The 27776-nt window shown below is 36.4% G+C and overlaps 1 protein-coding gene across 3 annotated transcripts; it reads right to left on the bottom strand.

Moving 5' to 3' along the window:
* Positions 1-2: 2 nt before the first annotated feature.
* EMC7 (ER membrane protein complex subunit 7) lies at positions 3-27672 on the bottom strand. Of its 3 annotated transcripts, none has more exons than XR_003255236.1 (7): positions 27387-27672; positions 24173-24292; positions 22542-22680; positions 20369-20449; positions 18393-18541; positions 1289-1409; positions 3-88 (listed from the first exon to the last, which is right to left on the bottom strand). XR_003255236.1 is itself a non-coding variant. In XM_026076065.1 (5 exons), the coding sequence occupies exons 1-5, from the start codon at positions 27620-27622 to the stop codon at positions 18389-18391; spliced, it is 729 nt and encodes a 242-aa protein (XP_025931850.1). In that variant the 5' UTR covers positions 27623-27640; the 3' UTR covers positions 15774-18388. The 3 variants fall into 3 exon arrangements, 1 of the variants encoding a protein (XP_025931850.1); XR_003255237.1 differs by lacking the exons at positions 3-88; positions 27387-27672 and adding exons at positions 2629-2882; positions 24505-24612 and having other exon boundaries at positions 1323-1409; XM_026076065.1 differs by lacking the exons at positions 3-88; positions 1289-1409 and having other exon boundaries at positions 15774-18541; positions 27387-27640.
* Positions 27673-27776: the final 104 nt, after the last annotated feature.

The following is a 27776-nucleotide window of genomic DNA, read 5'->3' as shown; positions in this document are numbered from 1 at the left end:
AACATGGCTTTCTGAGTACTAGGTGCATTTCCATGCACTGAAGAACTCACTTCAGCACATCTGGACTATGGTTTGTATGAATTTTCATCTGTAGTTTTAAATAATAGGTCAATGTTTGAAGCCAGGAAAAGAAAACCAGCTCAATAAACAAAGTAAAAAACCTTTTCTTCAGCCTCATCAAAATGCACAGGGATTCAATACATATAATCAAAAGAATTTTGAGCCCCATTTTGTCCTCCTTTTTGGGTTACATGGCTAATAATCCTTCATCCAACACAGCAAGAAGTCTTAGGCTACTACTAGATTAAATCCTGAGGTCATCATTTAGGCAAATTCTGGATTGACTGAAGAGGAATTTTTATATCAATGGCAGCTTTAACTGAATCAGGACAACAAATGTTTCCCATACTCTCAAGGGATACATTTACTTAGACAGAAACTACTCAAACTCTTTTTCTTCCCCCCCTTTTTTTGTTTTTATTTTTAATAACTGAGCTCCATGCAGCGGCTCTGACGAAGGCAGAAAATAGATCAAGCAAGCAGTTCTTTGGTCAGAGCTCATTTCCTGCCAGTGTCAGCACAGTCTCCGTAGGCCACTACCAATCTCCACGGTGGTTTACATTGCAACAGAGCCACATTCCTTATAAGTCTTGGGACTTAGTAGCAGATTCAGAGAACAGTTTTCCAAAGTGAAAAATTATTAAGCATATTTTTCTTAAAATGTCCAATATAAATCATGGCAATAAAATTCAGATCTGAGAATTAATTTTTATTCCAAACATATAAAACCAAAACATAGACTTTTCTACTCTATTTAAAGCTATTCCTTAATAATTCTAATTAACATACAATTTGCTAATATATCCAAAGCTGGTAAATTGATATTAATGCCTTAATGAACTGGAAAATTACCTTCTCTAAAATTCAGCACAGGGTTTCCCTTAAAACACTGAAGTTCTGCTGTGCTTGCATATCCCACTGTCATGCATCCCTTTCCCTGAAAGCTTCTATTTTGTTATTATTATTGTTATTATTAAAAAGGATTTAAAATAAAAAACTAAGCCACAAGCATCACTAAGCTTCAGGGAAATCTGTGCTTGGATCCAGGAGTTTCTTTTTAGCTCTTTTTTTCTTTCTGCATTTTTGAGTGAATCAGTCTTTTCTCTCCCCTCATATTTACAGTAAGCACTGAAAAGATTTAAAGATCCACTTAATTCTAGAAGCTAACTCAATATTATAAATTATTAAGAAAGCAACTGAGGAAAACAGCACTAGGCAGGCACCTTACCTCTCCTTGCAAGTGAAGCTTGGCAAAGAACACACGTGCACAAATGAATGAGCTCACTGTCTAGAGCTGTACTTTGCCTGCTACTGAAGTCCAGGTGAATAAATCAGCTCCAACACACCACCTGAAATGTAGAAGGGCAGCAAAAGTGCATCTTCACTATTTCACACTGTGTGCTTAGACTGGTGGACTTTGCTCTGACATGTTACACTTGTAAGAAAACATACATGAACTAAAAAGTACAAAGTTCTTACATATAAAATAACACTATAACTAAATTAAATTTCCCTGATTAATAAATAGACACAGTGATGGARAACCATGAAGAAGTTTTAGTTCAGAAAATTACTTACATTATTTATTATAGGCAGATGCTCAAATTTACTATGTCATTTTATACAGGTGAATTAACTAGATGTATGTTACATTGCTAGTCACATTTAAAATTACATAAAGACAACTTGATTTTTAAGTATTAGGAACAAACCAATCCTAAACTATGTTGTTACTTCTTGCTTTAATGTGAATGGACCTGAAACAGTGTCTCAGAACTATAAAAAGAAAAATGCCAAACAGACTGGCCACTAGCTTTCTATCTCCATTTATTTGAATTAACAAGAGATATATTCATTAAGGTAAAATCTGTAACGAATAGCAAGAATTAATTGTTGGTGTATATCCTTGTACCTGAAAGTTGTATTGTCTATTTGGATGTCTTTCAGATGATGTCTAATATAGCATTTACCCTTTTCTGAGATCACACAACACTTACTTTGTACTTCTTGATCCTGCCTGCAACCCAGTTTGACCACATCCCCTCTCTGAAAAAAGCCACAATTAAAGTCCTGTGCAAGCTCTACTTGAAGATTTGTATTATCCAGAATTTCTGGTTTTCAATAATTCATCCTCAGTGAAAGTGCAACTCGGATGTGAGGATTTATATTTCATATGCAACTAAACAAGTAAACATAGTTTAGGGAAGATTTGCTTCTAATATTTAAAACTCAATGACATTTCATTTTTTTAAGCATGAGCAACACTTCAGTGAGAATAGCCACAGGGAGTCAGAAAAGTATCTCTTCTCTGRCAGTGGTCAGTATCAGAGTTATAGGGAAGAGCGTAAGAATAGGGCCACATATTCTCTCAGCTTTTAGTATTTTGCAGTTGAGGGAATTCCCAAAATCTGTATGTTTAACATAGCTAACTTCTGATTAGTACTAAACTTTATAATCCTGGGATAGGATATGAAAATACTGTGCTGTAGCTTATTAAATAATAAAAGTGTGCTGAATAGATTCAGATCTTGCCGAAACAGAACTCCAAAAAAGGGCAAGAGATGGTACCTTCCCGCTCTGTTCACTTCAGACATCCCCCCAAAACACCATTGACTGTAGTGGTGTTTATTGATAGGTATTATTTCACTCAAATATAAATTGGGGTACATCTCAGTTTTGTGCTTTTGATTACTACATCTTCCGTCACTGTGTATCTCCTCTCCCATCTTCCCATTTTTCTTTGCTTTCTTGCTGTTTGCTTCGCTTTGTTGATTTCCACAGTTTCATTTGAGCTAGCAGAGCAGCAGTGAAGTGGGAAGCTTCTAATTAGACGAGAGAAGAAAGGGCAACAGCAATCATTCACTCATGCTCAGAAAGACAGTTATTTCTATAGACAAAAACTTTGAAAAACAACTAAAATCATTACATATTTCTCTCTGCTCTTGATCTAGTATTTTGAGAATAATTTCCCAGCCCTGAAAACTACAATGGGTGATTTATAGCTTAATATTGTTGTCCAGAGACATGTAAAATTGCTAATTTGCATGCAAGGATCCTTTAAGCATATCAAGAAGCTCAAGGCAACAGACATACTGTTCTAACAATGCAAATCAGATATATAAAAAAGGTCTCACTGAGTATCTCTTATGCAAAATGTTTCATAGGTGCACAACACAAGTGACTACTTTGAAAAAAAAAAAGCAGGCCACAGAAATACTTCTGCAGTGACTTTGAATTGCTTTGCAATCTTGGCTAAACAGTAACAAAAAAAAAAAGTTTCTTCATAACAATTTTCACTTGTCCTTGAACTTCTGGCCTGGCAATGCATGTAAAGAGTGTGTTTTGTCTGGCAAAACAGAAAGCAGTTACAAACTGCTGAAACACACCGTGTGTGAATGATTTTTTAATGCAGGTTCTAAATCTCTTTATACACATTCATTATTTGTGAGGTAAACCATTACTTGTGAAATGAACCTAGATATCTATTTTTCACTGAATGTAAAACAAAACAAAACAAGCTTTACTCTTAGAAACATTCAACTTCTCAAATGTTAAGAAACATTTCTTAAGATTTCTTTATGAAGATATCCAAAATCTGAAGTAAAAACTAAAAACATATATTCTTTATGCCTACCTGTTCGACCCTGGACTAAATTCTTAAGGAGCAGAAACTTACATCAAGTTAAAAAGCTTCACTTTCAACAAAAACACGGAAGTAGGACCTAAATTGAAGAGTACATCCAAATCCATCATCATAGAAGACAATGGAAAATAACCATTGGGTTAAAAATCATCTGACAGATAAGACTAGCTTTAATGAAAACTGTCAGTTACTCAGCTTTTGGAAAAGAATATGATAGGACACAGGTCTTTCAGATGACGTTTTTTATTCTAAAGGTGGCAAAGATATGATTGTTGCAAGCAAGAACTGTTGGAGAATATTTGTGTGGAATGCAGTTTAGGTAATGCCCATCCTAACATGGTGGAATTCATGATTCTTAGGAAAGGAAAAGAGTGTGCAGCTGAATAAGGACAACATATTTCAAAAAAACATACCAAAAAGATTAAGAAACCTATTGCTATTGCTATTCTCTCTTAGGAAGACACTCTGAGAGAGAAAGGCTTTAAGGGGGCTGGCAGTTAATGAAAGATACTGTAAGGACAGTGAAATGGCAAACTATTCCTCATGAAAAAAAGACAGGAACTACAGTAAGAGCTCAGAAGGTCTGGCTCAAGAGTTCTTTAATAGTTTGAAAATCAGAATAGAGTTGTGCAAGCAAGTGGAATAGAAAGACAAATTCCTAAGGGTGAGTATATAGGAATACCACAAGCAGACATGGATAAAATTAGAGATAAAGATGAAAAGAGTTACAACTAGCAAGGGTCATAAAAAAACAGATGGAAATATTCTGTAAATGCATTGGAAATAAAAAAAAGTCAAAATCAAAAATCCATTATTAATGAGGGACAAGTGCAAATGGCACAGATTCAATGCTTCTTTTGTTGCAAATTTTACAAATAGTGATCAGATGCTTACTAAAATTTATTTTAATGATGGAGTAGGAATGGAAGCCAGACTAGGTGAAAAACAGCTTAAAAAATACTGAATAAGTTAGGTGTTTTCAAGCTGGCAAGGCCTAATAACACTCCTCAAGTAATGTTAGAACTAGAAGTGCTCTCCGAACCTTAACAACTGCTTTCAGGAGCTAATGGAGGTCCCAGAGAACTTCAGTGGGGCAAACTAGGGACCTATTTTTTAAAAGGGGAGAAACTAAAAAGATTAAAACATCAGTAAGCTACATTTCAATACTCATAAAAATAAGAAAATAACTGAAAAAAATAGGGGATGATAAAGTGATGAAAAGCATTGAGTGTGGACTTGTCAAGAAAAAAAAAAAAACACACAAAATGACTCAAATTTTTGTTTGATGGGGTAACTATCCTGTTGGATAAGGGATGAGTATTAAGTATGATGTAGTTTGACGTTAATAAGGCTTTTAACACAGAAAAAAATCCCTTTGCTCTGGAACTTTTAAGGTTAGACAAACATTTGACAAGGATGATCTAGACAAACTTCTGTCCGAAAGCAGGTGTGGACAGACTAAATGATGCAGTGAAAACTCTTCTAGTCCCCAGTGATTTCTATGAACCTACATCTTTTGCTACACGAGGGACAGAATTCTTCTCTAGTAATGAACAAGTCACGCTAGTTAACAAGTGTCGTGACTAAGGGGGTGACACTGGAGCCCATGCTGTTCAGTATCTTCATAAACGCAGTAGATGATGTGATGGGGCACAGCCTAAGCAAATCTGTGAATATACTAAATTTAGTGGGAAAAGACGGAGAGGTGTAGCTGACATAGCAAATTGTAAAATTTCAATCTAGAGGGACCTTGAGAAACTTGAGACTTGGCCAACAGAAACTTCATGAAGTGCAAAGTTCCATACCCGGAGTGATGTAAGCGCAAGAACAGCATCAGGCTGATAAATGACTGTTTGAATAGTAGCACTGCAGGGAATACCTGGGAGTTGCACTCAGTGCCAAGGTGACTGTGAACCAACAGTGTGCTCTCATCATGAATATGGCACACCATATACCAGGTGACAATAGCAGAAGAAGGGCCAGCTGATTGAGGGAAGTTATTATCCCTCCCTGGAATAGCAAGGCCACACTTGGAACGCTCTTTCCAGTTTTGGGCCCTCCAGTTCAAGAGGAATAGTGGGAAATTGGAGAGGAAGCAGTGAAGGAACCAAGATTGTCCAGGGGCAACAGCATACAACCTATGAGAACGAGGGTGCTAAGAAATGACCTAATAGTAGGCTACAACTACTTAAAGGGGAGTTGCAAAGACAGCAAAGCCAAACTCTTTTTGGTAGTGGAGATGATATAACTGTTAGAGGTTGCTGAATCCAGTAGCCTGATGGATTAGAGGCTGCTATGGCTTCGTGTTCCCAGGTCCAGGCAAAGGCGAGGTTGAACACATATCCCCTGTAGGACATACATACACATGATATATACACACACATGGGGACAGACACACAGATCAACATAAATAGAATACAGTGATTTTACCAGCACCCTTATAAATATACATAGGGTTCACACAAACATGAACAGCATGGACAGCCTGATCCTGTTCCTCCTCTCCAGCTGATCAGGATTGAAGCTTGCTGGTGAAATCTATACAAACATATATATTTACATACATATATATACATACACACACAATTATGAATCACTCCAGTAGCTGGCCTTAGACACACAGTCTATCCAATAGCCGGCTCCAGATACCCTGGTCTCCTAGCTGCTAGCACCTGGATGTGAGTCCTGGAGGTTTGCAGTACCCCTCCAGCTGCTAGTACTCACTCCTCTTATAATACTCACCAGCTGGTCCAGTTTAAAGTTTGCTAGTGTTCACACATATACCCACTTAGAAAAGAGAGGGCACCCACACACAAGATAGATAGAAGTAGGTTTTAGTGAGAATTTAAGACAGACTGCTTCGACCAACCACAGGACTCAAAAAAGTGTACTGACCAACCACCTCTTTATAGCTCAACCCTATATCCCCTTTTCCCTCTATTTTCTCATGCTTGTTCCTCCCTGCTACACCTTGATTCCTCCCTTTCCCTGCCTTTGGTCCTTCCTCTAAAGGTCCCATAGTAAGTTCCACATATGCCCGAATCCCCTTAAAAGCATCCCATAATAAGCTTTAAACAATTCCAAAATGCTCTTCCCCCTGCACCCCATAGCAAGTCCTGTACCTCTGTAGGCAATACATTAGTCTGGCAAGGAGTTCTGGGGAGTTTCTTTGGTTGATGCATCTTAGTGGGTTTCACACCAGGGACAATGGTGTAATCACTCTCCTTTGATAGTCTTAGGAGCAGCCAATTCTCTGTACTCTGATTTTCACTGATTAGGTTAACTAGGGTTCTTCGACCTGTCACTGTTCATCTGATACTCACCAGGCCTTTGTGTTTACTGTGATTAATCACATAACCTAACGATAACACAATGCATTGGTTACAGACTGTGACTTGGGAGGTTCACATCGGACATTAGGGAAAGCTTGTTCACCAGGAGAGCAGTGCAGCACTGGAATGGGTTTCCCAGAGGGATTGTGGAAGGTTTTAAAGACTGGCTAGACAAAGCCATGACTGATCAGTTGGTGATAATCCTGCTCAGAGTGAGGTTGAATTAGAGACCTCCAAAAGTCCCTTGCAATCATCATTTCTATGATTCCATAATCAACTGTCTGGACTTCAGACATAATAAATCTTAAAGTACCTAGAATTTCAGGTTTGATTCAGATTTGGCATATTGCAAAATATGATTCAGACTCAGAGTCATATTTTAAACACTACAGCTCTGTGCATCAGTCAGCTTTTGTTCTGGCTCTTTTCTACTACAAAAAGACATTTAGTAAACTGAGTAAGATAAAAAATCTTTTCCATGTCAATGCACCAATTTTACCTCAAGTATTTAGAGAAATTGATCAAAAACAAATAGCAAAAGCAATTAGTTATTTGGCAAGTACCAGCACAAATATTTTATTCAACTAACACTTTCAGCTGAATTGCTAAAGAGTCCAAGATTTTAAGCAAATGATTTGCTAATCTTCAATTTGATTTGAATCAATTAACTGTAATGTTCAGTTTAAACACTGTAGCCTAGAGTTGTAATACAGGAATCTAAAAATGATTTTATCATCTGGGACAAGAAGCAGCTGGGAGCATTGTCATGGCAACAATCTCAGTTTCAAAGATAAATTCTGTAATTTCTATTGCTCTCTAGCAATCTCACAACTGAAGTATCATTGCTAAGAAAACCATGAAAAAGGAAGAGTTTTTCATACAGAGAAATATACCATCACAAGAAATGCTTGGAAAGATCATTAAAAGACTGTTTCAGGAGGTAAGACAGGCTTTAAATAAACAAATGAAATTCTCAGTTTGATGATGAGCCCAGAAAAAAAGAGTATATGTATACTATATATTTATATACACACTTAATGCTATATATACACACATGCACATATGTACACACACACGTACGTGTGTGTGTGTGTGTGTGTGTTGAGCTTGGTTTCCTGTCATGCTAAAGGGTGTCTGTGCAGGTGATGGTGGAATCACTCTCTCCTGGAACTGATGATTATCACAAATCTCACCATCTCCCACCCCAACCCCATGATTTAGTTTCTTGACCCTGTAGTTTAATGAAAAATGGACCACAATGTGAATAATACACAGGAATGCATAGGGTGGGAGCGGAAGAGCACCTACTAAAAAGAGAGACTTCACTGCCCACAATTCCCCCCGGAAGACAGGTTGAGAGAACTATCATGTCACAAGTAGCAGTCAGATTGCTCAATGACTACTGAAAGATATTGAGGAACTGTGGTGCTAATGTGTTCTAAGAACCTATATAGAATAAATAACCTTTAATACATAACACACTGATCCTGAAAATTAACCTATATATTTTAGAAATTCACCAAAATGCATACACAGATCTCAGGGCTATGGTTTAAGCTCTCATTGATTTATCCTCACTTCAGTTTGGTTAGCTTAGTGACTGGGTCAGAGTAGTCCTTTCCTGACTACCGTATTTTAAGCATTTCCAAGTTATGGCACACCTGTGTCATAGATGACAGTCAGAGCAGACAATCTGAAAGGGCTGCAGCTATACAAAGACCATATACATATGAATGAATAGTACATTTCTACAATGTAGGCTAGGAGTTTCTCATGATCTAATAGCTGCAAACCTCAAGCAGATAGTCATAATGCTCTGTTCAACAGCTAAGACTAATACAGATTTTATTGGCTGGAGAAAGAAAACTAAACTCTCTTTCAAAAGTAACATTGCATAGCAGAGTAAGATCCTCAGATGTGCTTATTTATTTTTTCCACATATATTTATATACCCTGGCTGCACTGGTAGTTTTGGTCTATGGTTTGTTCATAAAGGAGCTAACTGAAGCAAATAAGTTCTGCTAAAAAACAGTCTTAGTTTATACCTTAGGATGAAAACAAGTACTCATAAGAATGAAGAAAATCAAGCAGTTACTCTACGAATTTACAAGAACAAAACTATAGGAAAAACAGCAGAGTCCATTTCATGCTTTGGACTTCCATTGATAAACTGTTTTAATATTCTCAGTAAAACATCCTATTATTGCAGAAATATCTGTTTTTTCAAATCCCTAACTTGAAACATAAAAGAATTATTAGGCAGTAAAAGTATGCAAATGCAAAGTATATGTAAAGTATTAAAAATACATGAAGAAAAAGTAGGCAATGTAAGCACCATTTAAAGTAAAAAAAAAAAAACAGTGCTTAAATCAAGCCAGAAATTAGTCTTTAAAACAGTAATTGTTTCCTATAAGGAGCACATTTGTGAAAGCACAAGTTTATCTGTTTTTAAAAAAAAAAGGCTGACAAAGTACAAACAACATACAAAAGGTTAAAAAAGGCTAGCAAAGTACTGCAAAGCTATAAGGGCACTTAATGAGTTCCAAAGGGTAAATTTATTCCATCATACAGAAAAAAGAAAGAAAAGAAAAGTGCATAAACAGCTATAATGTATGGAGGACAGTGTGCAGAGTTTTTGTAATACAGATTTAAGATTGAAAGAGGCAGAACTCTTTAGTTGTATTTCTTTCCTGTGTGATGCTAACAAAGGTGGGCTGAAAGCAGCAGATGAATTTCAGTGCTAGGTATATGGGCCTTAAGTTGACATTTTTTGTAAGTAGCTATCCAGGCCCTCTGGACATTTTCTTCAATTCTTTTCAAAGGAAAACATATAACTAATGTATTTTTTTAAACTATAGTATTTTCAGTGAATTGTGGCTATTTCTGTACAATCTTTCTCATACTCTTCTCACAGTACACTTAAATGGTTTCAAAAAAAAAACTATGATAAAATCAGCCTCAAACACATTACAAAGAAAGCACTGTAATCTGGTCAGATTTCTGCAGGACAAATGACCTCTCCACCATTAGCAGGCTACCTGGTGATAAAAATAATTGGTTGCTACCACTGAAACACTTGAAAGCACAAGTGATGTATATAATTATTTCTGCTACCACAGCTGAACAGAATTTGCTAGAGCAATTTCAACAAGCCCCCTGTAATCTTTGGGAGAACGAAGGGCAAATACAAATGAAAAAAATCTCTGTGCAAATACCATGTGTAGAAAAACAGTAAGAAAAAAAAAGGAGGGAGTATCAACATTACAATTCAAATGCAAAAGCCATCACAGGATTACAAGAGGAGGTTTCTCAAAGAGTCCATGCTAACTGTCTATAGATTCATATCTTGGGAACCCTTACAAAGCTACAGATAGGAATATTATTTTCATGAAAGGAACATCTGGATCCTTTAGTCACACACCCGGTAAGAATACTATCATCCAGTTTTCTGAACACTTTTGATAACTATGATGATTCATGCTGCACTTATTCTGCTATAAGCCTTTCAGCAACTGCTCCTCCTCTCATCTGAGTTCCTCCTCTTTGTAAGAGATGATATATATTTACCACTGCAAGAATACAATCCCATTAGGAGGCTTAATCCTCATCTGCAACTTCTTTAGATATTCCTTCCCTTCAGGGTTTTTCACTACCATCTTAAAAAAATTAGGTCTTTATTAAGGCAGCTCATACATTTGCCACCAACCAAGCTGAAATAATTTTAGGATTGTTCAGAAAACATTTTAGGACTGTTGAGAAAACAAATTGGTAGGAAAAGAAATACTCCTCCCTGCTCCCCCAAAATTAGTAGCAATGTTCACAGAAGACTCCCCAGTCTAATTCTATTCTAATCCCAGAAATGGGAAGTATTTTTCTGAGTGTTTAACAGGATTCTCTTTGCATCTGCTCAGTAAACAGTGATCTTCTGCTCTGCAGATGAACCTATGAGCATGGGTGACATTCTCCCCTCCCAAACTCACAAGGAAATGCTACTCCTGTGTGTAGTGGAGAGCAAAAACACCCTTAAAAGAATCCAGAGAGCTTCTGAGGAGAACATATTTTCAACTGAAAATATTCCTTTAAAGTCTTACTTTTTCTGCCTGTTTTCAAATGAGTTTCATTACCTTTTATATTACTTTTTGATGTTTGTATTCATAGATCACACTATTCAGCTTTAAAGAATCAGTTCAAAGTCCTGTTTTAGTCAAAAAATGCCATGAAAGGTTTTCTTTCTGTTGCACATTCACTATCATTTGCCCTTGACTGAATGACAGTCTTTAATTTTTATTCCTGTCAGCCATGCAGAACCAAACACCTAATAAAAATGAGCTCAACTGTAATCTGTTTTTGTGCAGCATCAATAAAAAAAGCTAACTAGCTAAATTCCAGTTGCACAGAAAATTATATTGTCATTGCATCCTCATGATCTTATTGGAAACAAAGCATTGCACAAGGGTCACTGCCAGCATAATTTAAAGCAATAACATTATAGTTTTAAAAGAAGGCAGTTTTTTCCTGAAAAATCCTAAGTATTCAAGATGACAGAGGACTTCTAATCCTTTATGGATTCTGGAACAACAGAAATTGGGGAAAAAAACAATAACCTGTATTTACTTGTGACCTCAACAAATCTGCACTAGCTTAACCTGAAAATAGAGTAAAACTAGATACTATTTCTAAAGACAATTTCTGTGAATAAAACTTTCCAGAATGTTGTATTATTTTTATGATCAGAATCATCAGATTTTATACATAGTAACAAGTTCAAAATACTCTTTAAGATCTAAGGGTCTGTCTTTACAGACCCTGAAATGATTAAAGCAATAAGAATTTTGAAATTCTACTTTTTTCACAATTGATACTGCTTGCTTTTTGGCACTTAAAGCATGCTAATATGTTTTGTATTTGATTAGTCCGTTTGCAGACTGTCACACAGAATGAAGCTTGCACTAATAGCAGTGTGAAGATGGATCRCAAACACAGCAATAGACTATGCTATTTAGGGGAGAGCTAAATAGCCACCCAATTTTTGCTAAGTGAACTGAGGAAAACAGACTGATGAGTCACATCTCTTGAATGGTAATAGCAATCTTATTCTTCATCCAGCTACAAGGTGTCATGGGGTCACTGCCTTCTCTTCACCCACTTGAGTGGAGAAGTCTGTACTCACCTAAAAGCAGGGACTACAGTTCTGACATATGGCCATATGCAAGTCGTGAAGTGGCCAAACTTCCTCCTTTGCATTGTTCCCATCACTTGTCCGTATATGCTTGCACTACGGACAAAGTTATAAATTATTTCTGTAAATCTTAATATACGAGTCAAATCTGCCATGACAGTAACCCCTTAAATTCCTCCAGTCTTCTCATGTCCTTACATTATCTTAGGGGCCGTTCTCCAAATTTTTCTGCTTCCAACACTCTATGACTTCAAGTATTTTATAAATGAATTTTATATATCAATTTTATAAATGAAACACTACCAATTTTCCTGGACACAGGAATCTGCTCATTCATAGTATTAGGTTTGTGAAATAATCTCTGACATACTTTTGAATATGTCAAACAGCACTCCTCTCCCTCCATCCCCAGAAGTTCCTGTATATGGCTGGGAAGTTAGCATGGGCCGGAAACCATTCCTGGGAAGCAGTCTCTATACTCGATCTGTTTTGGAGACTAGTGCATGCAGAGGGTTTGTTCCACACAGAACAGAGTGTCAGAGTTACCTGTAAAGTAACTAGCCTATGGAGATACAGACCACATTTAAAAATATCAAGCGTGATCTTCTTAATGTCCTATTGCCTCTTTATGCACAAGAGTTTCTTATGTCTTTCCAAAATGTGCATATGTACTTTTTCCATCTTCCAACATACTTTCTACAGTAAATCTCCTTTTCCACTGATTGAAGTTCAAAGTTCTTTACATATTCCTTAGCTGTCAACTGTAGGTATAACCACTTCTAAATCTGTATTCTCCTTCGGTTCTTTAACCAATAGAATAGTCATAATAAATGTCCTTGGCAGGCCACCCGGACACATTAGGATGAAAAACAGGTACTACCACTGAGGATTTATTATTATTATTTGTATTTCACACTGGTCATTTTCCTAAGAGAACAAAGTTTCAAATGAAACAAAATACCATGGGAATACAAATTTGCTATCTACAAACTATCAACAGCAGCAAGATTAAGGTCAAACATGATGTCTTAAATATTCAAAAGTGAAATCCTTCTAGTACCTTAAAATACTGCTATTGCTGTTATCCTGTAAAAATAGTGAACTCCAGTCCTTCTATCAATCTGTAAAACAATCCTTTTTCTCTTTCAGTTTGTGTGCAATTTAAATCTCCTCCCTTATTACAGATTAGACTGAATCAGAATAAACCTCCCAAACTTTTCTGACTTGTGGACTTCCTTAAAATACACTTGCTGTAGAATCACAAGCTCTGAAATTATGACATTAAATTTTGTCAGATCAGAACCTGATTTGGTTTGATGCTCTAAGTGAAAGTATAGTTACTTTAGCAAATATATTTAAACTGAAATTATTAATTAACTTTCTGAAAAAGTAAGATTTTACCATCGTAGAAGTATTTTATAAATTATGTATACATGCTCTTAGGAGTGGATGGGTGCATATTTCATGATTCATTAATTACATAGGATTTGTAAACAAAAAAAAAAAAAAGGAACATCAACTTCAAATCTAGTCAATTAAAAAAAAGAAAAATAATTTCAGTATTGCAAGTAGCCCTGACTGTACCCAGCATATTTATATGGTTTTACAACCACACTTACTCATTTTTGAAATATTTTTCTCTCCTCCATTACTGTAAGAAAGCAACCAAACAACTAAAACAATCCATTATACAAAAGAAAGAGAAACCAACTATAAAATGCTCTGTAAAATAAAAATAATAAAAAAATCAAACCCATCAAAACAACCCAACAGCCCTCTGCTAATTTTCACAGAATAATTGCCAGTATTACTTGGTTAACAATTTTCAGACAGGATTGTAATTTACACTGACAGATTTCCAAATACAAAGGACAGTAATCACACATTAAAACAGTGTGAAAAAGCAGAAGTCCCTAAAGATGGACAGCATTTTATCTCCTGTATTTTCACTAGTTTTTCTCCCTACAGTTTTGCTGGAGGCTGCTTCCTCATTAAAAATAGTTTGCTTAAATTTAAGCATTGCATTTTTATAGTTCTAAAAATTATTTCCAAGAGCTCTCCATTACACCAGGGTATACCATTAAGAAAATCCTTTACCTTCTTGTTTGCCTTCCAATCAATATAGGAACCACTGGACATCATCCGAGACAACCACAGTTTTTATCAGCTGCTGACCACATGCAATCTTTATGCAATTATAGAGCCATTAACACCCAGGTGGAGACATTTAAATGGATCTTAGCAATTTGGTACACTTCCCACTAAACTGGCAAAGAATATGCATTTAAATTGCCTAGGTGCTTTGGAAATCTTGACCTGTGGTTACTCAAAGGGCTGATTTAAAAAATATGTATAAAGATCTACATATAAATGCTTAATAAAGATGCTCTTTAACCAAATTACTTAATGGATTTTCTTCAGTAAGCCCATAGCTGTACTATTTGAGTACCTGATATTCATTACTAAATTCATCTTTACAATACTTAAGACAAGCTACTCATACTTCATCCACATGAAATTGAAACAGAAATCTTAAACAATTTACTCAAAGCTTGGCAGTTGCATCATGACCCAAAACACTTGATTCTGGAGTTTTAAGTCCTCTTCATAAATACAAATTTTAACCACAAACTGGCCTTTCTCCTTGAAAGGAGAGGAGTCAATTTCAGCAGATATACACACCCATTTGCAGAACTATTATCATCCCCATTTCATAAAAAACAAAGAGAGCCAACAAATATTTTCAATGTTTAAATATCTATACAATAGTATTAAATTTCTTCCCTACGTTTGAAGAACAGAAACATTGTGGATGAASTCATTGACAAAAATTATTTCAAACTGTTCAAAACACTTCTGATAGCGAGTGCCCAGGCTATCTTATTTATATAAGTGACACCTGAAACAGTCTTCAGCATGATGCAAGTCTCCTTTCTCTTCTACACAGCCTGTCAGAAACTCAGAGTTGCCCACTCTTTCAGAACATGGCTGAATGAGCTCTTAGGCTACAATTCCTCAAGAGGCAGTGAGCTGATTTAATGACCGACTCACCGCCATAAACACAGGAGGGTGCCTGCTTCTGACTGCATGCCTCTGGTGCTTACCTTCTGCTGGCTCTGGCACTTGTTTGATCCTTCTGTGAGCTCATTTAACTCACTAAAACATAACAAAACTCCAGCAAAAAGATRGAAAATTTTCTCTTGTTAAGTCAACGCAAGGCAAGGTGTGACAAGTGCCAGAGCTGGCTTGCAGGAGGCAGCAGGATTATGCAGTCCAAGTTGGGGGAGCAAGTCTTCCTCCTTTTGGCAATAAGGAAATCAGCTTGCCTATGGGTGAAATCACAATGTAAGAATGAACTACGGTTCAAGCAGTTTCTGTACACCTTTAACTTCCATTCTGAGGGATCAGCTGCTTCAACTTATCTTCTGTCATATGTCATCCCAAGTAGCCTGATTAGAGGCAGCTATGGTTTCTGGGATACCAGAGTGAGAAGTCACCCCTGACACAGCAGAAAGACTACTAAAAATCAGTAAATAAGGACAAGAAATTAAACCCAAAATATAGCAAATATGTTTACTTTCCAAAAAAAGAAAACCTTGTGTTATACTACTAACAATTACAATAGGAAAGCTTTACAGGCAGATGCACAACAGCTATCAAATAAACTTTGCCAAGTGGCTTTTATGATAGCCCATGGCAACATGCTACAGTAGCCTGAACTGTAAATGACCAAGGCACTCTGGCTAGAACCTGTTCTCTTACTTGACACACAGATTCCAGCTCTGAATTAGAAAAAGTTGGTACCAATGTAACTCGCACTAGTTTCAGCAGCAGACGAGTATGGCTTCTACATACCACTTTATCACAGAGGAGCCTCAAAAGGAGAGGAAGAGCATATAAGATTAAGGAAATAGGTAAGTTTTAGCTAGGTAACAGGATTTTGAGTTGTTCAGATAACAGATTTTTGGAGGTGCGTGGAGTTTTCTTTTGGAGAGAGGGGGAGTGGTACACTGCATCTGATTCTGTCATGCAAAGAAATTGATTGAATGCTGGTATATCAGTCACAGAAAAAAAAAGAAAGTGTTGAATATTCCATACGCTCCTTCCAAAGTTTTATAGGGTCCCTACAATTTCTGCTGATTTTTTTTACTCTAACTTTAAACAAGAAAATTTCACTTTTCCATCGTCTGGATTCTCCATTCTCCCTTAAAGATGATCAAGACCTCGAACAGACACAATGAAAGAAGGCAGGCATATTGCTGTTCTGAACTTCACAACATGGAAAAATTTATCAATATGATTAATTATTGAACAAAGTGTGATTAAAATAAGAAGCTAATACAACTTAATTGTCATACCACTTACTGTTAAAGAAAAGTAACTCATGGCTTGTACTTCCTAGGACACAGCACAATAAGAAAGCTATTTGCTCTGTCTTCAAAGAACTGCTCCCTGTTTCTCCTATGAATTCTTCAGTAAGGTTCTGTTAAAAGAGGTGGTTTGCAGTATCAAATCCCAGCTTTTTACATAGGCAACACAACTTTGGTTAAACACTCATTTCAGTATATACTTCTAGCAAGAATATTTGAATATCCTCTTGTCTCTATCAGATATCTTTTATTTAAAATACAAAGCAAAACAAAAACCCACCTAACAAAAAAACCGCAACAACCTAAAGTTTACTTTGAAAAGACTGAAACCTCTGCTTGCCCAAAATACAATGTTGGTCTAATGCTCATCCAATATCTTAAAAGTTAACTTCATTATATGAACAATTCTTTTGCAGGCTTTTATGTTTCACAGTATGTTCCAAGGCTGTAACTAGAAAGACTATAAATTGTCTTAGAATATGTAAGTGTTCAAAAACCTCAGAACAAACATGCGCATCAGAGTTGATTTTGCTTGAGGTATGTTTTAGATCAATGTTATATACCGTTTTTGGAATCAGAGAAACATTACCCATATTGCTTGGATACTGTTACTTAAGAAGTTAGCAATCAAAAATGGAAAAGGACAGCATGAACACCATGACAAATGTCTGTTTTGGAATGAGATAATTCCTTATGCTAAAAATGATTTACAGACAGTTGCTAATGGAGGTTGGCAGGTACAGCTGTCATTTTAATTTACAAATGTTCTTCTAGTGGAAAAAAAAAAATCAGTATTTTAACTCCCTCTGAATTTACTACTGAGTAGCTTGAAAGATACACACAGGCATGGTCAAAACAAGAACAAAGTATTGCCAGTGACTTAGCATATGTAGAGTTTACCATATTCTTTGTAACATAATTTTAAAAGCTGAGTGGGATTTACCTTGCTATGCACTTAGTTTTTTTAAATTTTTTATAATTTTGTGTCCTGTATTTGGCCTTAAATCACACCACTGATAAGATCACCGATAAGATCACAGCACAAAAAAGCCAGTATGAACCAAAAGTGCTGAAGAAATGATACATGTGATTTAGAATGGAAAGATTTAAGATAAACATTCATCATGTCATACAGATACCTTGGATTCATATTAAACTTGACAGAGCTTAAAAGACATTCTGGAGGATGGTTTCCTTTTTAGCCCTAAAAATTTTTGGCAGAAACTACATCAGAATAATATTGGGCAGTAAAATGGAGTGGAAAGTTCTTGAACTAAAGTGTATAGGCAGCAAAAAATATAAAATAAAATGATCCCATATATAACACACATGACAAGCTGCTACAGCAAATTCCTTTCTCAGTAAACCCATGACTCAATTTTGAAAGAATTTGTTCATTTCAGAACTCAGGGAGAAGATATAAAAAATATTAAAGCCATCTTTAAAAGCAAACTCCATTCCCATTATCTTTGAAAGAACTTCTTTATATATTGTCTCACCATTAAGACATTCATTACTGTTTAGCACATCATATAATTTATATCATTTTCTACAGATCAATATAGTTAATTCAGTATATCAGTGACTTTACACAGATACAGTATTGAAGCCATGTCCTCTTTTGCTTACTGTCAAGTACAAAACTGCTTAAATAGACTAAAAAAGCTACACACAAGAGTTGTGGCATTCCATTTTCATGCCTGATTAAAGTTTACAGTAGTGGCTTTTTGATCTTTCAAGACAAATAAACATGATACCACATAACAAACAGTTGTGCAAACTCAGGTCTAGGAGGAAGACATAACTACCTCCTTTTTCCAGCACCACTTTTCCCTGCTTTGCTGCTGCCACTACCAGACTTGCTGGAAGATTTTGAAGAGAAAAGTCTTGTCATGAATTCAGAGACATCTGGCAGCTCATGGTTGGAATTCAGCATGTTCATTGACTGCTCCATTTCCTGCACACAAAAATTAGATAACCTCAAAAAGAGCTCACGACAATGCAGGCTGTTTCTGAGGCTTCAGTTGAAAGATCGTATCAGGAAGATGTGAAAATTTCCCAAATACTGTTTTACTGTTAGTAGTCTTCCAAAGCATGTATTGCTATACATATTTTTTATGCAACCACAGCCAAATGCCCAACTACACACAGAAACGTAAAAAACAGAAACTAAAAGCACTGGTGTATGGAAGAGTAACCACGTCTTAAGCAGCCTTACAGGGCAAACAAACTAATAGAAAAAAATCATCATTTAATAAAAGAAAAGGAACACCATTAAAATACTTGTCATTTTCAGTATTACTTTCTTGCATTTTAAAATTTAAGCTTTTGTTTAGATTTACGGATCTGCATTCTCATGGATTTTGCATACTTTTATGTTTGCAAAGTTTGACTCACCAATTTAGTGCTATTTACTCCACGTCTAAGAGAAACTTTTGAAGTTGTTTGAAGAGATTAGCAACAGCACATCCAGAACGTGATAATACTTATATTAATGCCCAATTTAAAGTTGTACTGTTATCTTGCTTTTCTAATTACCATTCACAATGGTCTTATACTGATACAGCTTAAACTATGTTCAAGATACAATTTAAACAAAGGCTGGAAAGGTAGCCTTTTGTTACTGTTACATTATACTTAGTATTTCTACAACAGGCACAGTTACTAAATCATGAACTTCCTATATAAACAAGTACTGTGCTGATTACCTAAAGAAAAGAAAAAGCTAACTTGAAAAATATAATACAAGCTCCAGACCCTTCAAAAGCAAACTGAATTTGGATATATACTTAAGAATTTAATACATAGCCATCACGACATGACATGGACATGATGACATGAATGTCATTATAATTGACCTTTTAAAACTACCTTAAAGATAACTTAAATTCAGGCAAGATTCTTTCATTTAAAATTTCTCCTTAACAAGTCATATTAATTAGCTAATCAGAACAAAACCATGAGAGCAGCCTGTCTTTATGCAGGGGCAGATGGGTCAATATACTAAGAAATAATTGTTTTTTAACATCCAACTTCCAAAGTTCACCTTAGTTTAAAGAACATTTCACAGTTACCTAGTGTATTTTCATATTCTGTTTTCATAGGAATTGAAGCCAAAAGAGGCATTACATAGCTCTGATAAGCTTTTTATAGGTATTGATAATAAAATAAAAAAAAAGCTCAGACACCTATAAAGCACTACTGAAGACAGTGGTCATTCAGAGAAAAAGGAATTTAAATGAATCAAACCCCCAAAAAGAAGCCACCCAAGACAGACAAGAAATAGTTCTAAAAATAAGAGAAGAAGATTTAGCAAACACCTTGAATCTCCACTTTGTCCTAGCCTTCTGCTATTCGGCATTTTGCATGGTGGAAGGACAATAAATCAGATTGTTTAATGACTACATTAAGACTTCATATCATATACACTACTGCAACATCTGGAGTTAACAAACTTTTAAACTATGCTTTTTTGGTTAATGGACCGCACATCCTATTCTTTGTAACACACTCGATGCATGTATTAAGTAATTTTTAAAAATAAAGTGTTAGCTTTAAACAAAGTAAACAAAGCCAAATGATTTAATTCTGTGTTATGCCATAAGCACAAAATCACAGGTCTGAAACATTAGAATCCATTACTAGAACAGCAACACTGTACTAACTGAATAAATAATACCATTAGGACTTCCCCAAAAGTCCAGTTTTGGCTTGTATCACTTTTCTCTACCTTTTCAGTACATTATCCTCGTTCACCGTGTTGGCATCAGCTGAACCTACTTACCCGTCTCATGTCAGGATCACTGGTGTTGACGACTTTAGGCAATAGCACAAATATCAGTAATGGAAGAACCATCATCATCACCTATAAAGAAAAGAACAGGAAATATTTCTTCAGCTTAGTTATCGCTGAAAATATTTTTAGATATACTGACATTAAGTTTTTAGCTAAATAGCCAGATTCTAGAACTACTGCAATCTGGTTCAGTAATCCAATTGTTAGGAAAGAAAACAGATAAGGAATAATTAAGTTATAAATAAAGGATGTGAAAGTTGGCCCATTAAAGTAAATACTTGTTAATTCCTTTAACCCTTATGATTACAAGCTTGCAATGTATTGATCTCCACACTACTAGAACAAGCATCATGTCATCAAAGGTACAAGAAGAGGTCAGAGAAAAACTTTTATTTATAAACAGGGCAAAAGAAAGAAACAGTCGCCTCAGAACAATATTACTCCCTAATTTCTATCAGCTTTACTCCAGAAAAAAATAGTCAAAGAGAAATCCCAGGAAACTGTAAACACCATTTGTACTTATACTGCTGAAATTACAAGTGAACTTCATTTCCTTAGAACAGTTATGTTGTTCCAGGTTACTTAAAAATATATATATATATCAAAAATATCACAGTGGTAGTTAACTACATGGTAAACATTACCAATCATTACAGACTTGACAACATAACTAAGGATTCTTAGCTTGAAAGTTCAGAAATCACACTGGATGCTAAAGGATTGGGTTTTCATACTTAAAGATACATAAAATTTAGAAAAGTGAAGCAGATTCCTGATACTCTGAAAAGGATATTAATTTCCCAACACTATTTGCCACTTTTTGAATAAGAATGAAAATACTTCCAGATCTAAGTGATTTAGACAAGAGTAATTTCCTTAGCCATCACCATGGTGGTATTAGATAGGAGTAAAAAATATCCCCAAAAGCAAAAAAAACCCAACAACCCATTAAACATGGTAGCATCTGGTGGTAGTAAAACCATCAAAGTTATGTGACAGTAACTAGGCCAGTGTTTTCCAACTATCCCATTTTACTGAAATTAGTGAGCTGTATAGAATACTGAAGATACCTAAAATAATCCCATTTGGATCAACAAAAATTTGGATCTTCCCTACAGACTTATCATTGTTAATTCAGGCTATGGAAGGATGCTGCAAAGTAGAAAGTGCACTAGATTAGGGATGACCTTAATTTTGGTGTTTGAACAGTCCTCAAACCAATTCAGGTACCATTGAAAATATTTTTTTCAAGATTTTTAATACTACTATAAGAACATGATACTACTCAGGAATCATACCAATTCTGCAAGTCTATTTCCCCACACAACTCCTGTCACTGACCTAGAGCACTGCTAAGAAATGAAAAAGTTTCTTTCTCATCCCTTTCAGATACTATTCTAAGGCTCAGTTTTATCAAAAAAATTTTAGCATAGAAACCAAGTACCCTCACAAAACAAGTGCCTATGTCTTTATCCATGCGAGTTAAACATTCAGAACGGTACGAACCTTAGCACTGCTATTTTAAAACTGGGGAAACATTAAAATGAGCATTTTTTTCCAAGGATGGCTTATTTAAAGACAAACAAAAATTTAGACTTAGAAAGCTAAGGCATTCTATTAGCTGTAGGAAAAAATTAAATGATGCCTAGACTGCATTTATGATTTTTTTTTCTGCACATTAACACATATGGTCATTTATAATCTAATTAAAAATTTAAACCAAAAACATTTTCATCTGACAAATTATTTTAATTGTGCAAACAACGGGCAGTTTGATCAATCAGTAATTGATCAAATTAATCAGTAGCATTCTACTATGAACGCCCATACATGTTATTTGTAAATATGATTATGCTTGAAGCTGCTACAATGCCTGCTCATTTTTACAAGACAGAAAAGTCTTTTTGTTGAGAGGATGACATTTTAAACCTGGGTTGCATTATCACTATGCTGATTTGCTGCAATCATCAATAAGAATTTTTCAGCAACGAAATAAGCCTTAAATCACCTAAAGATTTGTCTTGTCTCAAGGATATTATGCAAGCAGTTATTTGCAAACAGTGCATGTCTTTTCTCAACTATTTTATTCTCAGTATTCTGAAGAACTACTATGTTTGTATCCTTAGCATACTTTTCACCTTTGTGTGGTGCTTATACTTACCATAGGGTTCATGAGGAAATCTGTCCACCCCCAAGATTCTCTCTTTATAAAGTATGAAGGAGGTCCAGAAGATTTCATCTGAAGTGGGTACGGCAGCCTGACAACTTCAGAAGTTTTGATGTAATTTACATACCTTGCTCTAATGAACAAAAGGCAGGTAATTAAAAAAATCATTTACAATCTTCCCGCTAACAAAAAATAAAGATTATTCAATATCATTCCAAACAAAGTTTTAATAATAAACTACAAATAAGCCACTAGGCAGTTAAATGTCTGTTAGGCTTCACTTTTCCAGAAGCGAATCTCTCTCACCAACACACTTTATGTGATCCAATAACATTCACTCTACCTTTTTTCCAGGCTATTATGCAGACCGTAAAATTTAATATGGGAAATAGAACAGCAGATCAGAAATGTTAGAACCATTTGTTTGCACGCAGCTTCTGCAAAAGGTTTTTTCTCACCCTGGTAATAAGCAAGAAAAGCTATACAATTTAAAGATTAGGTACAGTTTTGAACCACATAGCTTACTTTGAACTGCATACAGCTTACTCAGAGGTAACATTTATGGGTGAAGTAGATATTGGCTTTTCCCTAAGTGCATCACTTTGCATTTTAAATAAGCAATTTTAAATAAGAGGTCATACACAGTATCTTGGCTATTTCATCACTGAGTTCCTTCCTTCTTTATTACAAAAAGCACATCAGAGTTGCCAATGAGATACTGCCTAACAAATTATAAACTTAAGTTCATAAAGTCTGGAAAAAAAAATCAAGCAAAAAAAAGTGCTATTATTATAGACAGACTGTTTATGCTGTTTTCAGTTTAAGGTTTCAATTTTTAAGACCCCCAAAACAATACCACCGTCATTTTTAAATGTAAAATGTAAATCTTCAATGTAACTATGTTTCCTAAGAAACTGTAGACAACAAAGATGAAGTTAAGATATATGTGTGCATCTAAAAAGAAAAGTAGGTACAAACAGGTTTATTTAAACTAATATCACCTTACTAAATAGGATCGTCATTTCTCTGTATTGCTTACTGAACAGTGTGCAGTTACACATAGTTATATCATTGCCGGGATAACATACCTGGCCATAGCATACAAAAACTAGGCTAATGATGCTGCAGAAGTACTGCAGGCTGGCAACTACTGGCATCTGCTAATAAGAGAATTTTATGGAGGTATAATGGAAGTATTTTAGAATTTAGGAACAAGCTTGGCCCTTCATTATGCGAAGTAATGACTGAACATTTATCAAAAATGCAAGGAAAAAAGAAAATAAAAAAGGTATGTCAAAAGAGAAAGCAGTTCAACTGATCCAGGTCTAGATTTTATTTCAGGGTAGTGCTTGAGAAGTTAATGAAAGTAAACAAACTGTATAACCCTGTTTAATTCATCCATTTCCTCCTATTTTTAGGTCATAAATGCGAGAGTGGAAAAAAAAAAAACAAACAGACTTTGGATTTTAAGAAATTTGTTCCTAGAAGTAATATGAAAAGAAGCTGCAACATATGGTCTGAAATGGAAGTATCTTATCTACAGTAACTGTAAGTTACCTATTATACCACATTAATCGGGCACACTTAATAGATCAATGAAGAAGAAAAAATCAGGGAAGGCTCACCTCATTTTGCCTTTTGAAGTTATGTCAACTCGAACTGGTTCAAATTTATGAGCAGGGGATATAACTTCCACTACGTAAGATCCAGAAGGTATATCATGAACCACAAAACTTCCATCTGTCCTGCAAAAAATTAAGTTTCACTGCATTTTAATATGCTCCAATGCACAAGAGGTTTTTTTTTTTTTAAAGAAATTATAATAGTATTATTTTGCATTACAAATCTTAATATAACAACAATGACCAAAGGAAAATTTAATTCACTCAGCACTCATAATATCAAGCCCCTTAAGATCATCACTGTGTGCCACAAAATAGCAGAAATTACCAGTTACATTCAAGATTTCTTCATGCATTCAAGCTATTGTCTTGCAGAAGAAATAATTCAGCAGTCTAAGTGAGATTTGAAATAGTTAGATTTCATATATTCAAATGATGGCAGAGTTGACTCACACCTTCCCTTTTCTTTCTGAAATAGGTACAATGACGTTTACTTCGCTTCAGTACTTCTGCTGGAACTAAAAAAAAAAATTTGAGATCCTACATAATGGGGCTCGATATTAAAGATGACTTGCAAAGTACAAAAATTGTGGTTCATGCCCTTATTGCAAAATAAAGATTTTTGCTTTTAGTTGCTTCCCTTTAGRACTAGTTCATGCTGGAAAGCTCTACAATGCTATTACAACAATAAGAAAACTAAGAGCTCTGAACATAAACACAGAAGGGCTTTTTAAACATACTGCTTTATTTTAAAATACAAAACTTCAATATTCAGTGAAAATAATAGTGAAAGCATACTTGAAAGATTCAGCACCAGTTGCAATCAAATTAAAGTATAGAAGCTTGTAGGCCTCCTCCTACATTCTTCCAGAAGCTTCAGGAAGAAAATTTATATGAAAGACTTCTAAAATTAATATGAAAGACTCTTCTACAAATAAGACTTAGAGTAAATAAGACCAAAAAAAGCTCTTCATACGGAAAAAAAGCAGTAAAACATGCTCATTTAGGGAAAATAAACAAAAGAACCCACTTAAAAGTAAATTTTGTCCTCATGACYTTCATGAAAGTTCTCTCCCTCACAGATGTGCACCAGTCAAGGAACTTCCTACAACTAAGAATCATTTAAACAGTACTATATATGTGGGTTTCTCTAACATTTTGAGGGATAATTTGAACCCCCCAAAAATGCTCACAGTATCTTTTTTTGCAACTGCTTTAAGGATTTTTTCCCTAGAAATTTGCTTTTAATTTTTATTTCTAACATAAATGAAACACTGATCATATTAATGTATATGACATTAGAAAAATTATAATTGAATTTTTTTCAAAGCTATTTATGTGAAAAAGCCAATTCTCAAATCATATATGAGTATCCAATATTGCCATTTTTTCAGACTATAAAAAAGTTTAATTTTGGTTACAATGGGGAAACTAATCTGATTTATAAAAATATTTGTTCTAGAGAATAGCTCAAACTACTTTAGAAGCAACCTTGCTGTGTCGAGCAGTTATTTTTGATAACTGACACTGCATTCATTTAATAAATAAGGAAAACTTGTCCAAGAGATAGCGACAGAAGATGGTGACAAGTATACTTCCGATATATCAATTATGATCTATTGAATCCTGTCATTGCAGCTGAAGAATCTTTCTACTGAGCCTGAAAAATGAGTATTATTTAATGAATTAGTAAAATATTCTTTCTTCAAACACAATTTTCATTAAAAATTTACTGCTATACAGTACTTTGCTGATTACAAGTGGGAAAAGCCATTAAAGAAAGTATTTTTGCTAAAATGTACCATGCTTATAGTAGTGGAACATCTATGAATATACTTAACTCATTTCTTGGCTTTAAGTTGTATTAATATAATTTTGTATATCTATAGCTTGATGTACATAATCAATATAGTTCTGTAAATAGGTTACACTGTCATAAACAAGGTATGCTTTTAGCTGAGACTGTTTCCTCATATTTCATATAACTCTAGTTCTAAACAAGTATTTGGAAACTCATCAGCTCCATGGTATTTATTATATCAGTTCCTAAGTAAGATGTAAGGCTCCGTCAGCTTGCTTGTACTGACTTATCAGGTGCTTTTTCAATGGACTTTTTCAAWGTTTTAATATCTCTAGACGCTTAGCTGATCTGAATATAACCACTATCACCTGAGACTGAATGAGCTAGTGTGATGCTTTTATGGCTTCCAAATGCATTTGCATCATCTTGCTTGAAGGAACAAAACCCTATTGCTTGAAAGGCCTTCTTCCGCTGGTACAAAAACCAGAAGCCAATTTGTTTTTGCAGTCGCTAACTACAAATGTAACTTTCTGCCCCTGTTCTGTGCTGGTTCCTCACTGGACAGGGCCCAAAGTGCATCTGCAATAATGACAGAGGAAACACTATTTTGATCTAGTCCTATTTATCTCTCCCCTCCCCATCCTTCTCCAGATGGAATAACCTTTTTACTGATGAGAGGGTCTTAAAATGAAAAAGTGACAGAATTTGGGCCTACAAAAGTTAAGAGAAAGCACTTTACTGCAGAACTAAATGCAAAGGTTTTAAAATGAAAACTCAGTTCTTTCTAATATTTTGATACCTAAAAAGCCAACAGCCTCAGTCATGAATCTGGTTATATCTGTAGGAGACCGAGAACAAAAGTAATACCCACAGCATTACGGATTCCCACTACAGGACCGGCCGTTTTGAATGCCTGACGAGGTAAGGAACAAGTGTATCAGAAAAACTAAAAACGGAAGTGGGACGTTGATCGCCACAGCTGTGCTTAGCTAAATGGGACAACGACGGCAACTTGCAGCGAGCAGCTCGGTTCTGCCACGGCTGGCCGCCATCTTCTGACCGGCACTATGGAAAGGGACGTTAAACGTGCCAGAAACGCGGCGGCGGGAGCGCTCCGAGTGCCGTCCGCGGACCCCCGGCCCTGCAGCGCCGTTAACGCCCGCGGGCGGGAGCACCGGGGCCGCTGGGGGGGCGCCGCGGCCCAACGGGACCGGCCACCTCAGCGGAGTCGCGAGGGGAGCGCGGTCCCCAGAGCGGCGGCAGTGCCGCCCGGCAACACCCAGAGGCGACCACGGCCCGCCCGCGACCTGGCCGAGCTAGGCCACAAGAGGTAGCCCGGCCCGGCGGGGCAAGCGGAGGTAACCGCGCGCTTCCCCGCTGGCGCCAAGCCCCTGCCGGCCCCCGCCCCGCGCTCACTTGAGGAAGCCGACGTGCTCCTCCCCGTCCACAAGCACCCGAGCCCCCGCGATCCAGTCCTGGGGCTTCACTCCCGGCACCACGGCCCGGCCCTCAATCTTAAACCGCTCCCCAGGGCCCGCGCCGCCCGGCGACTCCACCGCCCCAACTGCCTCCGAGCAGCAGGCGCCATCGGGCAGCAGCGACACGACAAGCCAGAGCAGCGCCACCGACATGACGCCACCACCGGCCGCCATCACGCCGCCGCCTCCGCTCGGCTGGGGAGGCGGGGCCGGCAGGCCGGGACCGCCCCTCCGCGCATGCGCCGAACGCGGMACGTCGCGGCGGGGGAGGAAGCCAGCGCGGAGAGCCGGGCGACGAACTTGCTGCGCGTGCGCAATAGGCGGGCCG

The sequence above is a fragment of the Apteryx rowi genome, unplaced genomic scaffold, assembly GCF_003343035.1.
Source record: "Apteryx rowi isolate R43461 unplaced genomic scaffold, aptRow1 scaffold_424, whole genome shotgun sequence".
Classification (NCBI taxonomy): domain Eukaryota; kingdom Metazoa; phylum Chordata; class Aves; order Apterygiformes; family Apterygidae; genus Apteryx; species Apteryx rowi.
This window is presented reverse-complemented; position numbering and strand designations above follow the sequence as displayed.